Here is a 14,665-nt window from a genome sequence, read left to right on the forward strand (position 1 = left end):
AGATCAACCAAGGCTACTGGTAAACATTTCGTAAAAGATTTATTTAAGTATCATTTATCACAAAGAAGAAAATACATATAAGATTAGAAGCATGCAACCATCTTCCACAGTTTTTTTTGTTTTGGTTTTTTTTTTTTTTTTTTTTTTTTTGCATTCGCAGCACATTGTAATACAGCTCCTGTGCCACCCTGACTTCTTCCTGGAAAATACGATGTTTCAAGACGTAGGATAACCAAAAAAACCCCACAATAAGGTAAGATAACATAGGAGAAAAGTGCAAAGTAAAAAAAGTCATGTATATACCACATTCAAACCCCCTCCCCCTCCAAAAAATGGATAAAGGCAAACTGTCATTTTGCTGCACGATCAGATTGTCTTTATGAACTACTTTACAAAAAAATTAATATAAATTAAGGGCACGATCCTGCAGACACTTATAATTGTAGCTAACTTCAATCATAGATTGGCTCAGTTGGTATTATTAAAAGCCACAAGTTAGTCACATGCGTAAGTTCTTGCAGTATAAGGCCCTAAGGCAATAAAATGTTTAAGAGCATTAAGGAGAACAAAAATTAAAGCAAACAAAATCATTCCCAGATGTGTTTTGCTTAGTAAGTTTATATCAAACATATTTTAAACAGAACAGTTTGCTCCTAAAGCCCTGAATATTTCTATTACTTAAGCAGTTTTGCAAGATTAAAAAGACAAAACCCCCAGGAAGCTGGTACAGATGTTAATTAACATAAAAATTGCTTCAGGCAGGTATGTAGGGAGGTGGAGGTTCCTTCTCAGGCATCTTCACTGCCATTTCATAGGTTGGCAGAACATACTAAAAAGAAGACATTTTGAAGAGATTAATGCAGAAGGCTTAGGAATAAAAAAAAAAAAAACCCACACAAAAAACACAAACCCAGAACAAGAACATACATGCGTCATCAGCAACTTAATCCTCTGTTGCAGGCAAATGTTTTTAAGAACTTACTGCTGTTTCTAGTAAGTTAGTGAGGAAGCGAAAGAAGGCGCAACAGTAGTTTACTGCTCTGCTGAACCTAACCCCAGGTCACTGATTCCACCCCACTGCCTTGCTGCTTGCTTTTGCAAAGCGGCAAGGAAGGTTTTGACTGGTGCAATCAGAAAGCTTCACTCTACTACAAGAAAAACATTTAAAGACTTTTCTCTACAAAACCTATTTTATGCACTATAAGAATGTAACTAAGAAATAACCCACTGTAACATTAGCTGCATTAATTTTTTTAATCTTAGCAGTCTTTGTTAGAAAGCTTGTAAACATATATGGATATGGTGGTTGTCTACTTCAAAATTAAACAATGCTGGTTCCTTTTACCTCAAAGAGAGGTTTTACCTGTGGAGGAGCTTCAAAAGCAGGGTACACAGCTATCTCTGGCAAATTTCTGTTGCTGATATATTTATAGCAGTTCCATACACAGTTAATTAGATATGCCTGAAAGAAGAGAGATTTCTCTTTTTAAAGACCTCATATGCATTAGCCAATTCAGAAATCAGATGCTGGATTACATTCATATGACAAAAAGGAGCATAAATCAACTTCGGTGATACATATCTGAGGAAACATTGCTATTTCACAGATTTAGCCACATACTTACGTTGTTCCCCATTTAGCTTTGCTACCACAGTGACTCAGAGAGGATGAACCACACAGGTTTTAGCAAAAGTGTTCACAGATCCATTCAACTAATCTCTCTATCTGCCTCAGCAGTGCTAATCAAATTAATTCCCAGCTGGCTTATGCTTCTGTGGATCTCAGTCCAAACTTGCCAGGAGGAGGAGGAGATGCCAACAGCACAATCCCACTCACCCCTGGTATTTGTGCAGCTATCAGAGTGTTCGTGCCCTCTCCTTTGCACAACTGGGGTGGCAAGGAGAAGATGGTAGAGCGAAGTAGCCTGGACTTTAAGTCAACAATAACTGCTGTAGAAAGACGTACTATCATGCTCTGATGAGGATTAGATTTTTTTTTATTATTAATCTGTATAACATTAATCTCTCTGAATTTTTCATTGGCAAGTTAGCCAAGGTTATACACAAAGTACCAAATTTCCCAATCAATACAAAAATATCATCTACTGTATTAGGCTTCCACTCCCGCCAGTCATTCCTTCCTCTTGGACAAAGTATAGAAAATTAGTAAAATACTTTTTCATTACCTCATTTTTTTTTCTCCTTTTAAATTCAATCTGAATGCAATAAAGGAATATTGTCATGGCCAATATATATTATCAACTCATTTCTCTAAAATGCTTTGTCTGCACAAGTTTTTGTAATTCAAATGAATGCCTCTGTATTTAGATCATCAAAAAGAAAATAACTGGTAGTATCACCCTTCAGTAGGAAGAAAGATGCAGCTCTGAATTAACCTGTGCATTTCCTCCTTCCAAAACATGCACCATGGTTTATTAGGCACAGTAAGAGATGTTAAAAGTTTTGTTTAGAAAACTTGTATGCAGTAACTCAATATTGTTTCACTACAGGCTTAATTACAAATATTAAATTTATCTCTACATATGCAAAAAGGTGGTATTTGAAGTCCTTGTGCATTCCTGCTTCCTACTCAGGAAGGGCAGAGCTGCATAAACATGCCCCACTGCATACAAACAAGTTAGCTGAAGACACCAATACACAAAATATAAGACTTAAGTCATATCGTAATTGAACATCCTAACAATTCTGCTCAAAAGTTTTTAACTCAGCATTAAGAAGTCAGCTGAGTTCTTAATTCAGCATTGAGAATTAACTCAGATTGATAGCATCTTAACATAGTAACTCGTGAAACAGACATATGCTGAAGTTTTAACTTACCTTTAAGATGATAAATAAAGCAAAGCACACCAGAACAATAAACAAGAGACAGCTGGAGTCCAAGGCAAGGAGATCATCTTTGTAAGGGAAATCCGGCTAGTTAAAAAAAATAGGGAAGGGAGAGAAAGGGAGGAGATAAGTACAAACCCTGCACAGTCACAAATATGACAGGAGGACATCCGAATGTCACACCAAATGAAGAAAAACTCTTGCATAAACTACTCCCCCAGAAACAGCAAAAAGTTCCATTTCTCACTAGTTTCTTCTTTATCCTCCCACAAAGCACAGTATTTATCCTGCCTCTGTCCTGCAAGAACAGGTCACTACCTGGACAGTACAAGGCTTCTGTATATGTTCCTAGTCACTTCCTCAATCTCATGCTAACATAGATTTTGTACTTATGGTCCTCTACTTGGTAACTCTAATGACTTAGTATTAATTACCTCCTGTCAGTCCAACCAGTAACGTACATGTGTGCAGAGTAGAAAGGAAAAAAATTGCCTCCCAAACTTCAGAAGAGCCAGAACAAAGAGCTTCTGCAAATTTCAGACTCGTCTCTTTCCCTGACCACAGTAACAAAGCCTCTCTCTAACACCAATCCGATTCTTTATCTCTGTTTTAAAAGGATTTTTTTTAAACATCTACTTGAACAGATCTAAACACCAGCCAGAAGGAGCTTGTGATCACTGTTAACTGACAGTGTATTCGATCCATTGAGTCTTCTTGCAGTTAAAACCAAGGCAGTGTTAATGACAACTCCATTACGGTTTCCTTAGAAGGTATTGTTGCAAAATGAAAGAGTCATACAGAAGGTAAAAAGGAACCCTCAGAATCTTAGATTCCATCCCATAATGCTGTAGGACCCTACATCATATGAATCCTTACCTATACTCTTCTTCCCCTCCCTCACCAAATAAGGGTCAACACATTTTTCATCTGCAGTAGCAAACCTGCCACAGAACCACATCGCTTAAAGGGTTAGGAACATGTTTGTTTCAAATGCAAATGTAGCAGAGACAGTTTAAACCAACAACTCCGCTCACAATTCTTTCTTTACTCTCCCTGGCTTCCCTTTTAGGGAAGCAACGACACCTTTGGCCCTTCCACCTCTGATAAGCTCTCACTCTCATAACCACCCTAGCAGTCATCCCCTATGGCTGCTGCAGCCTGAATGCCTCTTTCATATACACAGGAAGGTAACTATAGCTCAGTCATTTACCCAATTAAACCAAAGCTTAATTTCAAATGTAAAATATCAGCTTCAGCTGAACAAACACTTACCAACTGATCCAGGTAATCCTTGATTCTGGGCAAGTAGGTTAGAGAACTGATGGCAACCAGACAACTGAGCACAAAGTCAAACAGTTGGTAACAGAAAAATGGGATCAGCCAGCCTACACGATGCTAAGAAGGGAAAAAAAGCAGCAGCCTGTAAGGTATTTCATTAAAAATTCAAGTAGCAAGTTTAAAACCATGTACTATAAGTATACTTACAGCAATTGCACCGTACACCATCATTGCACTGATTGTGAACATGAGGAGGGAGATAGCAAATAGAACGCAGGCATTTTCTGCATTAAAAGAAAAACAATAAGCATCAGTCATTTCCTGAAGTTGTCACACTGCAGCTGACAGGTACACAAGCTCCATCCATTACTATGATCTGTTCTCACTCAACTGTTTCATCTGTGCAGCAGCAGAATTGAGTAACTTGACCTCTCCTAATGGAAAAAGACCTGGTTCAAGAAAACCAGCAGGCATTTGGAAAAATCCCTCTGCATTAATCAAAAGCCTGAATAAAGCTCAGACACACCAATTAGAAGCCTGACATAGTTTGATAGTAATGCAACATAATGATGCTGATTTGCAATATATGTCAGTGCTAAAAGTATGTGGGTGATTAACTTTACAACTGGAAAGTATCAACCTTTACACTTTAAAAAGTTTTGATTATGGCATTCGGTCATTGGCAGCGAGAGCAGCACTGCTCCTTCAGTAACACTACAGAAAACAGGAAATCGCTGCGTGGAAGGTATCCCGTTATTTATAAGAAAAGGCAGCTGAACAGAAGCCAAGTGGTAGAAGAATCCAGGACACTCATGGAAACTGAATGATAGAAAAAGATTCTCCTTGTGCATCACAATTACTGATGACAGAAGCACAGCTGCTTTCCACGAGTTAGATTATACTTGTTCTCCTACAGCAAGCACTGTTTACATCTTTAAACACAGAGAAAGAAACCAGCTTGAGAGTCTATAGATGTGGTAAGCTAATGTTTTTAGCAATACTGAAGCCAAACTGTTGTGGTTCTCAAGCTTGAAACAGATGATCTGAGAATCACAACTTTCTAGTCTGCAACTGATCTGAAGAGATACACTGTAGAAGCACTTATGTACCCAATTCAGTACAAGATAATAATATCTACATACACAGATGGCATCAAGAAGGAGGTCCTCCCATGTCTGAAATGCATGGCGTTGATCAGAAAGCCCTAAGTACTCAGCAATAACCAACAAGTGTGGTTTTCTTCTGAGGATCTGTTACTCGCAATATCCACACGCACAATCAAAACTGTAATATCCCTTCATGCACACCAAAACCTCTAGCTTGTATTCCAACATGGGAAACAAGAATCTTTAAGTCAAAAGCATGCGGTAGCCATTTTACACTAAGGAGCGGAGAAAGCACCTTCAGAAGCACCTCTCAGTCATATAAGCTTAAGGCTACCAAGTACACCAACATTTGTTACAAAACATGTAACATTTTACAGATATCTGCTGTAATTTTACTTAATATTTTGGCTTCATGAAGTATTCGGTCCTTGTTCCCGCTCTCACTTCATTACTAACAAGGCTGAGTTACAGTCACAGGTCAGAACTGACAGATCCTGAACTCAGGTCACAAACAACTAATATGAAGACTGTAAACCAGAACTCTCAAAAATCCAGATTTGTGCTGCACTATTTATCTTCGCTCCAGGCTGGATCTGACCCTCCCTAAATTTTAGGGTAATACAACGAACTTGGACGAGACACATTAGAAGTGCCACACTCAACATATTTCTGCACATTTAAAAACAAGAAAATCAAAGCACACACTCAAGTGTACATGTCGTAATACAGTTAAGCAACTTGGTCATTACAGGCAAAAGTTTGACACTGATTACACTTGTACACATCACACACTTCATCTGTAACAACAGAGTGGAAGTAGGTTAATTCTGCTCATGATGCTCTCTTCTGTTTCATGTCAAACTTTTTAGATAAATACTTTGGTTTCACTCAAGTACTTGGCACCCCAATTCTTCCACTGTTCTTAGAAAAATGGCATGGTTTTCCTCTTAGTAAGCTCCTATGCAATAGCTGTAAGCTCCTTCCTTAAATCTATGAGGATCACCAAAAAATAAAAATAAAAATCTTTAAAAAGTTTTCTGCTTTTTATTTTACTGACACGTTTATGCAGAAAGTGAATTAGAGATGTTCCACACATAATCCAACACTCAAAGCATTAGAAGGCCTAGAAGTCTTTAGAAATCTTACCGTTTAAGATACTTAGGAGTAATATGAAATAAAAATAATATCCCGTGTAAGTTTTTTTTTTTTTAATTCTTGTAGAAGACCTCAATCCCAGAATAATTAGAGAAATTCAGAAAACAAGACAACCATATTTAAAAGCTGCATGCATATATTACACACTAGTGTTAAGGTAAATACATCATGACACTGCATGCTTTATTTTCTCATCAAACAGCAGAGCTATACACCTACCGGCCATTCTCTCAGAAGCATAGTAATTTCCGATGACTTCATACTGGATATCAACAGTTGGCACTATATTTGGATGAGTCACTTCTACTGTCAACAAGATGCCCATCAGCAAGTTCACCACCTGAGAAAGATCAGTTACCTAAAGGTTATTTACACTGCAACAGCTATGATCTTTTTAAGGACACACTAATAAGTCTTATTTCAGTTAGAAATAAACTCTTCCCTTTGCCTATATGTGGAAGAAAAAAAAAACCAAAAAAACAAACCACCCAACTTATGATTAAATTTCAAGCTGATTTAGTTAAGCCACTACCAAAAAAGACAGAAGAGCACTGGATACTTGCTAGTTTTAACGAATCACACCTGAATAACTTTGCAAATTAAGAGGATGGATAGGGTTTGTAAGGATTCAAATGACATAATTAAACTGATGCTGCATGATGAATGCACAGATTTGTGAACTGGAAAACTGGAAACAATTAAAAGGGACTAGGAAGGAAAAGGTACAACAACAGACACAATGAGGAACATTTGGAAAGAGTTTCTGCTTTCTACAACAAATTGAAAGGCAGAGTTAATTTAATGCACAAATAAAGGTACTGCACCCTACTCTTTCAAATAGGGCTGGGGGGGCAAGCAGTACAACAGTAAATCGCACAGTAAACACTGAGTATGAGGGAAAACTTCCACTACAGCTCTAATCCTCAAATGTAGTTTGCTTCTTCATTTCTCACGTACTACAATTTTCATACAAGCAGGGGAGAACCAGCTCTCTCTGCTTCCTAGATCATTTATTAAAACATCCTCAGTCCTCATCAGAAAGGCTACACAAACACAGGTAAAGTTAAAGAAATCTCACACAAAGATGGAACCCCGACATTTGTAAGCATTCAGCACTGGCTATGTGCTGACCAGTCCTTCCCCTCACTTACACTGCCACTGAAGACTACTTCTGTTTCCCCATTTTAGTACACACCAGAAACGCTTTCAGTGACAGTAAGTGCTCAAAGAGCCAGAAGTAGCTTAAGCCTCTGCAGAATTGCCTTCACAGCATTTATAATCTATTCAAGATTTACAGGGGCATAGTTTCTGTTACTAATATCTGGAGAGACATGCCAAAGAAAGGTTGCGTAACATAACCAAAAAAAAAAGAAATCACGATGGTATTTTCAAGCTGCAGTCGTTTTTCCAATCAGTATTCAGTACGGTCACCACCACTGGCAGGATCTTTTACAGTTAGCCTCAAAAGAAAAAGAACAAACTGGTTTGCAGTTTCTCACAACTTAAGAATATTTGCCAGGTATTTCTTCTTTTACTGGCCTGGTTCCAGGAGTCGTCAATGACAGTAATTGTGCATAGACTTGCCACTATTACAGAAGTTTTCAGTAAGGAAAAAAAGCTTTTGAACATTTAAAAGGACTTCTAGCTTTTAAGACACATGGTTCCTGCAGGCTTTTTTTCTTTTTAAGGGTTTTGTTGGTTGGTTGCTTGTTTTTTTCCTTTTTTTTTTCCCCCTAGGGTTCAGGGATGCCATGGTGATAAGCTTGCTTACACTTTCTGCTAAAGAGAACCCTTCAGTGAAATCAAAGCTGATCGTTTTGTAGAAATACTATCATGTCATGATGTATTATACAAACTTATTAGAAATTCCAGCTACTTTCAGCCACTTGTATCCTCCATTTTATGCCTTGCAATGTAAAATATAATAACTGGTACACCTGGAAGTAAAGAACTAAGTTTAGCCACCAATATCTTTAGCCTTGAAATGGGCATATTTTCCCCCTCGCAAGACACTTCCTACAGGGCAAACTGTCAAGTTGCTCATCTGCCACTTGTCTAAATCTTTTACTTTGCTCCACCATTGTTCAAATGTATAGAATACTATATTCTCTCACCACTCCTGTTTCATCCTTCTCTACTCTGGTTTTCTGCTCTCAATCTGTTTTCAAGCCTTCTAGTTCCTCCTCTCTGTGAGTGAGCCAGGGACATCAACCTATACTTTGGAAAAGAACTCCCTGCTCTACACTTGTTTTAAAAAGCCTACGTCAAGGTTCAGATCTCTGGCAGTTGAAACATTGATTACTACTTCATAAAACACAGAGAGACACGTGCAATTATAGCTAAATCATTTATTGTTTATACACAGTCATAATTTTAACTTAAACAGTGATAAAGTTCAGGACAGAAGACAGTATTACTTCAATACTGAGTTTCTGCCATGATAGGCTATCTGCCTCAAGATAAAGAGCAAGCAGTACTTGAGTTAATACAGAATTACTAAAGAACTTGAATGCCTTGGAATTGTGAGACTGTGATCCTGTATCTGTCACTTTTTTTATTTTCATCCTATCCGCAATCCTAATTTAGCATACAGAAGTCCTTAGTGATTTCACTAGTTACTGAGCACAGTTCGGAGTATTAAAGCTTCATTTTCTCCACCTGACATGGCATGCAAGGAAAACAGGAAATTAAAAGAGTAATTCAAAATCCAATCTATTAGGACCAGTGAGACAGAATAAAAACACCGACTTAAAAAAACCAAACAACGAACCCAAAACTCTGCCAATTAACACCCCAGAGTTTCCAGTACTCCATTACTGCTATTTGTGAATCACATCACAGCACTGAGCAATTCATCATATTCAACATATGGATTTCAATTAAGAGTTAACAATTCCAAATTAGGAATCCTTTTAAGCACAAAGCCAGAGCCTGCATTTTAACTACTACCATTCTTCTTTCACAGAAGGCTGATAACAGCAAGACCACAAGGCTTGTTTCAATTTGGTCAGTCAACATGACTGGCAGCAAGAGTATGGTTTGGATTGCAAGGCATTGTCAGAGCTTAAAAGAATATACTCACTGCAAATAAAATATATATTCACAAATGGTCTACATGGAGAAGAATGCAGAAAAAACACAGCACAATCTGAAGATTACACCCCCCCCCCCCCCCCCCAAAAAAAACCACCAACCCTGACAAGCCAGCACTGAGTGGATAGTGCACCGTTCTGAGGTAACACCTCAGAAATCCCAGCAGTCCCCATCCTAGTCTTTTTTGTTAGGAAGTCAAAAAATAATAATAAAAAAATAAATTACAAAATGCATGTTCTAATTCTTATTCAAAAGATAGTCCCATTGAGATGAAAAAACTTAATTTAGTTTTGTAGTAGTTTAAGAATTGTATTGTCCTCTTATAATTGGGGTAACTGATAACCTCAGTGGTTAACTTCCAACTTAATGGAAGTTTGGTGTAGCTTATATCAAAATTAAAAAATCCAATAGCTGGTATTAAAGTAGAAAGTCAGCATTTATTGCAAACTGGTAAAAGAAATATTAGCTCCCCATATAATCAGAACTCAAAAAGACTGTGGGGCTATAACTAGCATTAGCTTTTTAATTAGTGAGCTTTATCTCCATGGTATACATTTAATACCTCGTCATGGAAGTGCTTCACCTCTCTGGAGGCCTGAACGTGAAGTCTAGGTTTCCCCAAGCACTCTGAGTGACTAAAAGTCTTGGACGTAAACAAGAATCCCTATTTATCATTTGCTTATTACGAGTGGGAAAGAAGAGGGAAATTGCTTTGCACTACTACACTTTCTTTCTCATCTTCCTCCCACTTTTCCAGTATTTTTCCTTAAATATGTTCCTGAAGAAACAAACCAAGATGGGGTTTTCGTTTTGTTTTTATTATACTGAAATAATAAAAACTGAGAAAGAATAATTTTAAATAGGGTACTTCAGAGCTCCTAGCACTGTCAAGGTTAGATTGAGACAAGTTACATTCCTCCATTTCTGGAAGTCTTGTTCCGTGAACAAAGGATGCCCGAGATCCTCCTCACCCTCTTGCTAACCAGTACCAATTGCATCATTTTGACTCCGCTGCTGAAGTCCGCTGCCAGAATGGAACAGCCACTCCCTCCAACACAATGCTCTTGCTTTTAGGCTGTTTATTGAACTCTGATCTGGTTTTTGCCAGCGCAGTGTTCACGCTTCCGGTTTCTGGAAAGCGCTCTGCCTAGTAAGAAAGTTTACAGGAAGAAACAAACTTCAAAGCCACATGTTTGCAATTACGGGGGTAGGACTAGGAGGTTTCTTTTTCCTTCCTGCATGGAACAACAGTGGGTGTTGCAGGGTAAACCGAACTATATTAGTCCTTCAACTCGAGTACGAGTCTGCTAGGAATGTTCTTAACTCATCTTTTTGCAAATACAGTTTTATACTTTTATCAGAAATGGTAGCAGCGTACGGACTGAAGCATGCTGAAAAGACGCAGTTTGATCACACAGCATCAACAGCAGACATTTTAGAAGATCATGTCCTTGTTCTCACCAGACTCGCCTAAGTACACACGGGCAGCGATATAACTGCTTTAGTGAGGAGCTAAGTTAATTAGATGCAAGATCCAAGAGTATACAAATAAGCAAGGAATAGGAAAATGCCTGAAGAAATGGTTATGTAAGAATAACGCACATGTACTACACAGCCAAAACTCTTATCTTACTAAACATCTGGAGTAGGTTGCTATGAGACTCCATTTTATGTTTGGTATCAAATTCCTTCAGGACTGCACGGCACAGGAACACAGTCTATCCAGTAAATACAGGCTGATCAAGATTTTCAGTAACACAAAGCTATTGTTGAACTAAGCATTCTCCCCCACCAAAAAGCTACCTCCCTCGCAAAAAAAAAAAAAAACCCACACACACAAAAACCCCATGACCAAAAAAACCCACCCCACATAGAAAATTACTATTTGTCCCACTGTAACTTACAAGCACAATTATTAAATTGCTTTAGAAATACTTAACACAAGCTAGTGTCTGAAAGACTGAAGTTAGTGATATACTTAAATGGTGCATTAATTAACATGTCTAAACAACCTGACGTACCCTAGGCCATTTAATTTTTTTTTTTAAGTCTGTCAGCAGAAAGGTAAGTTTAATTTTCACTGTCCAAATTGCACTTTACCTTCAAAAGATATGAATTATAGTTGAATTCCGATTTAAAGCATTAGGCAAGACCACCTAAGACTTCATGGTAAGACCTTATTTCAGCTCAAACAGCTAACAACTGTCAGACTTAAAAGAGTTATCACCTTTTCCCAGCCGACAGCTGGGAAGAACCGGATAAAAATTTTCAATGCATAGCTTAACAAAGTGTTGGATACAGTTTACAGAAAAACAGCTACGAGGTACTTCGCATGCACCCTGCTACCCTGAACTCAACTGTATTTTTCCTCTCTAGCAGCCTGAATCTGTTGCAGTTACACGAGATCTAAGGAACACGTTGCCTCAGACTCCACCTCTGAAGCCACCAGCCCCGACGATGACCAGCATGCTTTTCACCATCCATAGGCACCACAGATATTTGCACAGATTGAGAAGGAAGGAAGTGCTGCATCCAGGCAACAAGATGAAACAGAATCACAGCAAGAGAAGTTAGAAGCTGGAAGTTACTACCAGGTCTGTGGCCTGGGAAAACACATCCTGGCCCACTGCCCCCTCCAGGCTCCTGGGTATCCATATACTCCTGCGAACAGGAGACGACAGTGGGAAAGGCAGTAAGATGCATTGGTTTCATAACAAGGATGAGTGTCTCCTTACTGTTAACAATTTATGCTTTTAATTGACGTACCAGAAGCATATTCTTGATCTCCTTCCCATCAGCATAGGGTAAAACTTCTGGAAGTTTTGCGGGTTTCCAGAATGAGTCTGATGTTCAATACTGCAATGGACCTTACTTTTCTATTTTACATGAACTAATAGCAGAACTTAATCAACAGCAGGACATTTTTTCCAATTTCATTTTGAAAAAGGAAAAAAATATCCCTTTCCTAGAGTTTTGTTCCACTTCCCACCTCCCTGCCTTGCCTTTTCTTCCATTCTTCTCTTCTGCCATTTTATTGCTTGCCTCCACAATGGAAGGGCCAAGAAAAAAAATAAAGGACCTCCCCACACTTGCTGAAGATAAATCATAAGTTTGGAGAGTTTACATCCCCATACCTGTAAAAGCAGTTTCTATGCATGGCTCCTTCACATCAAGGCATAAAAATTCAGCATTCTCTATTTTTACAATCCGGTGAAGGAGAATACAAGCTTTGGTTACAGCTTCAGGAGAACAGAAAAGCGATGATTCAATGTTTTTAAGCTGTCCTCACAGCCTTACTGCCCATGAGAGAAAGAGGAAGGAGAGACAGAAAATGACTTCAGTAAAGGGGACACTTTAAGGGAACTAAGGGAAGTTAAGGCTCCAGGCCTTAACTTGCCGATACTGTTTTCACATTTCGACTTTAGTTCAAAACCATCTTTAATAGTTCAGCTTCACCACCACAGCTCTCCCTCAAAGAAGCACCCGCCAGTCAGAAAAGAGGAAGCGTTTTGGAAACTAAGCCTGTTTCTGTCACTCCTCAACCACCGTGCTGAGAACAGAGCGAACCGAGTAACCGGGAACTTCCCCTTCCACAAAGCTCTTCAACAAGCAGAAGCCATCTTCATTTGGGAAATCCTCACCTTCCTCTCAGAGGTTACGCACTGCTCAGGGGAACCACATCTTACCATCCTATTCTCAACATACCCCAAATTCCAGTCTCCCCAGACGTCATCTCCTCTCTTAGCAAGGACACGCTCAGTACTGTTTCAAACACATGGAAGACCCTACACCTCCCACCTAGGAAAAGGAATGGGAACAGTAACAGAGCCCCTCGGAGACCCAGGTTAAAATGCCCTGAACGCTCCCTTCGGTTTCTTTTTCTAACCACACAACGGGAGGCCGCCCAGGGACAGCTGGCTTTGGCAAGCCCGAAGCGGACCCCGGGAAGGAAGCGGGGCCCGACCACGCCGCCTGACTCCGGAGACTCGCGCAGCTTCCCCCGCACGCAGCGGCACAGGGGACGATCGCGACGGCTGGCGCGACGACAGCCGACTGCCGAAGGAGAACGACTCCCCGGGCGAGGAGAGCGGGAGCCCCGCCGCCGCCGCCGCCGCCGCCGCCGCCGCGCCCGCCCGCGGCGCATGCGCGCTGCCCCCCCCCGCCGGGCAACAGCCGCGCTCCCACGCATGCGCGCTGCCCCAATCGCCGCCCCCGCCCCAGGCTCTCACCATGTACCAGGTGCCCAGGATAATGGTGCCGGTCCGCACGTGGCAGCAGCCGCAGCAGCGGGTACTGTAGAAGCGATCCCGGCTCCGCTTGAACGTCATGGTGGTGGTGACGGCGGCAGCAGCGGCGACGCCGACCTCCCGCCTGCAGGCCCGCCCGCCCTCTCCGGCCGCTTCTCCTCCGGCTCAGGGCCGTAAAACCCCCGCGCGCGCGTCACCGCCGCTCCGGCCAATCAGGCGCCGACAGCGGAGGCGCGGGGGTGTGCCTGCGGGAGGGCGTACGCGTTGCCGCGGCAACAGGCGATTGGCGGCGCCGCGGGCCAATCGCAGCACCGCCGAGTGCGACGCCCTGTCGTTCACCTGCGGCGGCGGGGCTCAGGTGAGCGCCGCCCCCTCCGCCCGCCATGTTGGGGCGGAGCGCGGTCCTCCCGCCACAGCCGCCTGAGGGCTGGCGGCGCTCCGCATGGTGGGTTGCCGAGGGGCAGGGCAGGCCCCTGGCCGTGCTCGTCTGGGGCACAGCTCGCCGTGCTTTCCCAGGCAGTGTCGGTGGAGGTTAACCGGGGCGAGGAGCCGGTGCTCGGCTTCCAAACAGGCACCCAAGACCTGACGGGGAGAACTGTATTGTCCAGCTTCAGTCCTTCCTTCCAAGAAAAACCGGAGTAGGTGTCTCCTCAGCAGAGCTCAAAGTGGCCTGCTTTGAGATACTACCAACATCCCACGGCTTTCACTGAAATTCAGCCAGTACTGTAGAGGGTTTAATTTGCCTAAACCCTTTTGCTATTCTTTTGCATTAATTCCTTTGATTAAATTATTAATATTGTGTGTTATGTTATAAGAGGATATGTGATAGGAGGGTAAACAGCAGAGGTGAATTTTAGTCCACAATGATGCTTTACTCTTTTGTGGGTCAAAGTCCCTGTTTGTGAGTGGATAATAATGCTACTTCATTAGTCCCACTGA

At 41.1% G+C, this 14,665-nt stretch overlaps 1 protein-coding gene across 2 annotated transcripts; it reads right to left on the minus strand.

Moving 5' to 3' along the window:
* Nucleotides 1-20: 20 nt before the first annotated feature.
* LAPTM4A (lysosomal protein transmembrane 4 alpha) lies at nt 21-13,904 on the minus strand. Of its 2 annotated transcripts, none has more exons than XM_082306382.1 (7): nt 13,709-13,904; nt 6,606-6,726; nt 4,333-4,409; nt 4,120-4,242; nt 2,839-2,934; nt 1,364-1,462; nt 21-829 (listed from the first exon to the last, which is right to left on the minus strand). In XM_082306382.1, exons 1-7 carry the CDS (start codon nt 13,805-13,807, stop codon nt 755-757), a joined length of 690 nt encoding a protein of 229 aa, XP_082162508.1. In that variant the 5' UTR covers nt 13,808-13,904; the 3' UTR covers nt 21-754. The 2 variants fall into 2 exon arrangements, with proteins under 2 accessions (XP_082162508.1, XP_082162509.1); XM_082306383.1 differs by lacking the exon at nt 13,709-13,904 and adding an exon at nt 12,246-12,573.
* Nucleotides 13,905-14,665: the final 761 nt, after the last annotated feature.

Source organism: Platalea leucorodia, assembly GCF_965183815.1.
Source record: "Platalea leucorodia genome assembly, chromosome: 3".
In the NCBI taxonomy this organism is placed as follows: Eukaryota; Metazoa; Chordata; class Aves; order Pelecaniformes; family Threskiornithidae; genus Platalea; species Platalea leucorodia.

Excerpts from the sequence above, each read along its gene's own strand:
- LAPTM4A (XM_082306382.1), bottom strand. The coding sequence starts at position 13,807 with ATGACGTTCAAGCGGAGCCGGGATCGCTTCTACAGTACCCGCTGCTGC. Across the intron at positions 4,410-6,605 it reads TGCTTCTGAGAGAATGGCCG|AAAATGCCTGCGTTCTATTT; the intron begins GTAGGTGTATAG and ends CTTTTAATGCAG. Across the intron at positions 1,463-2,838 it reads CTTTATTTATCATCTTAAAG|GCATATCTAATTAACTGTGT; the intron begins GTAAGTTAAAAC and ends CTCTTCTTTCAG.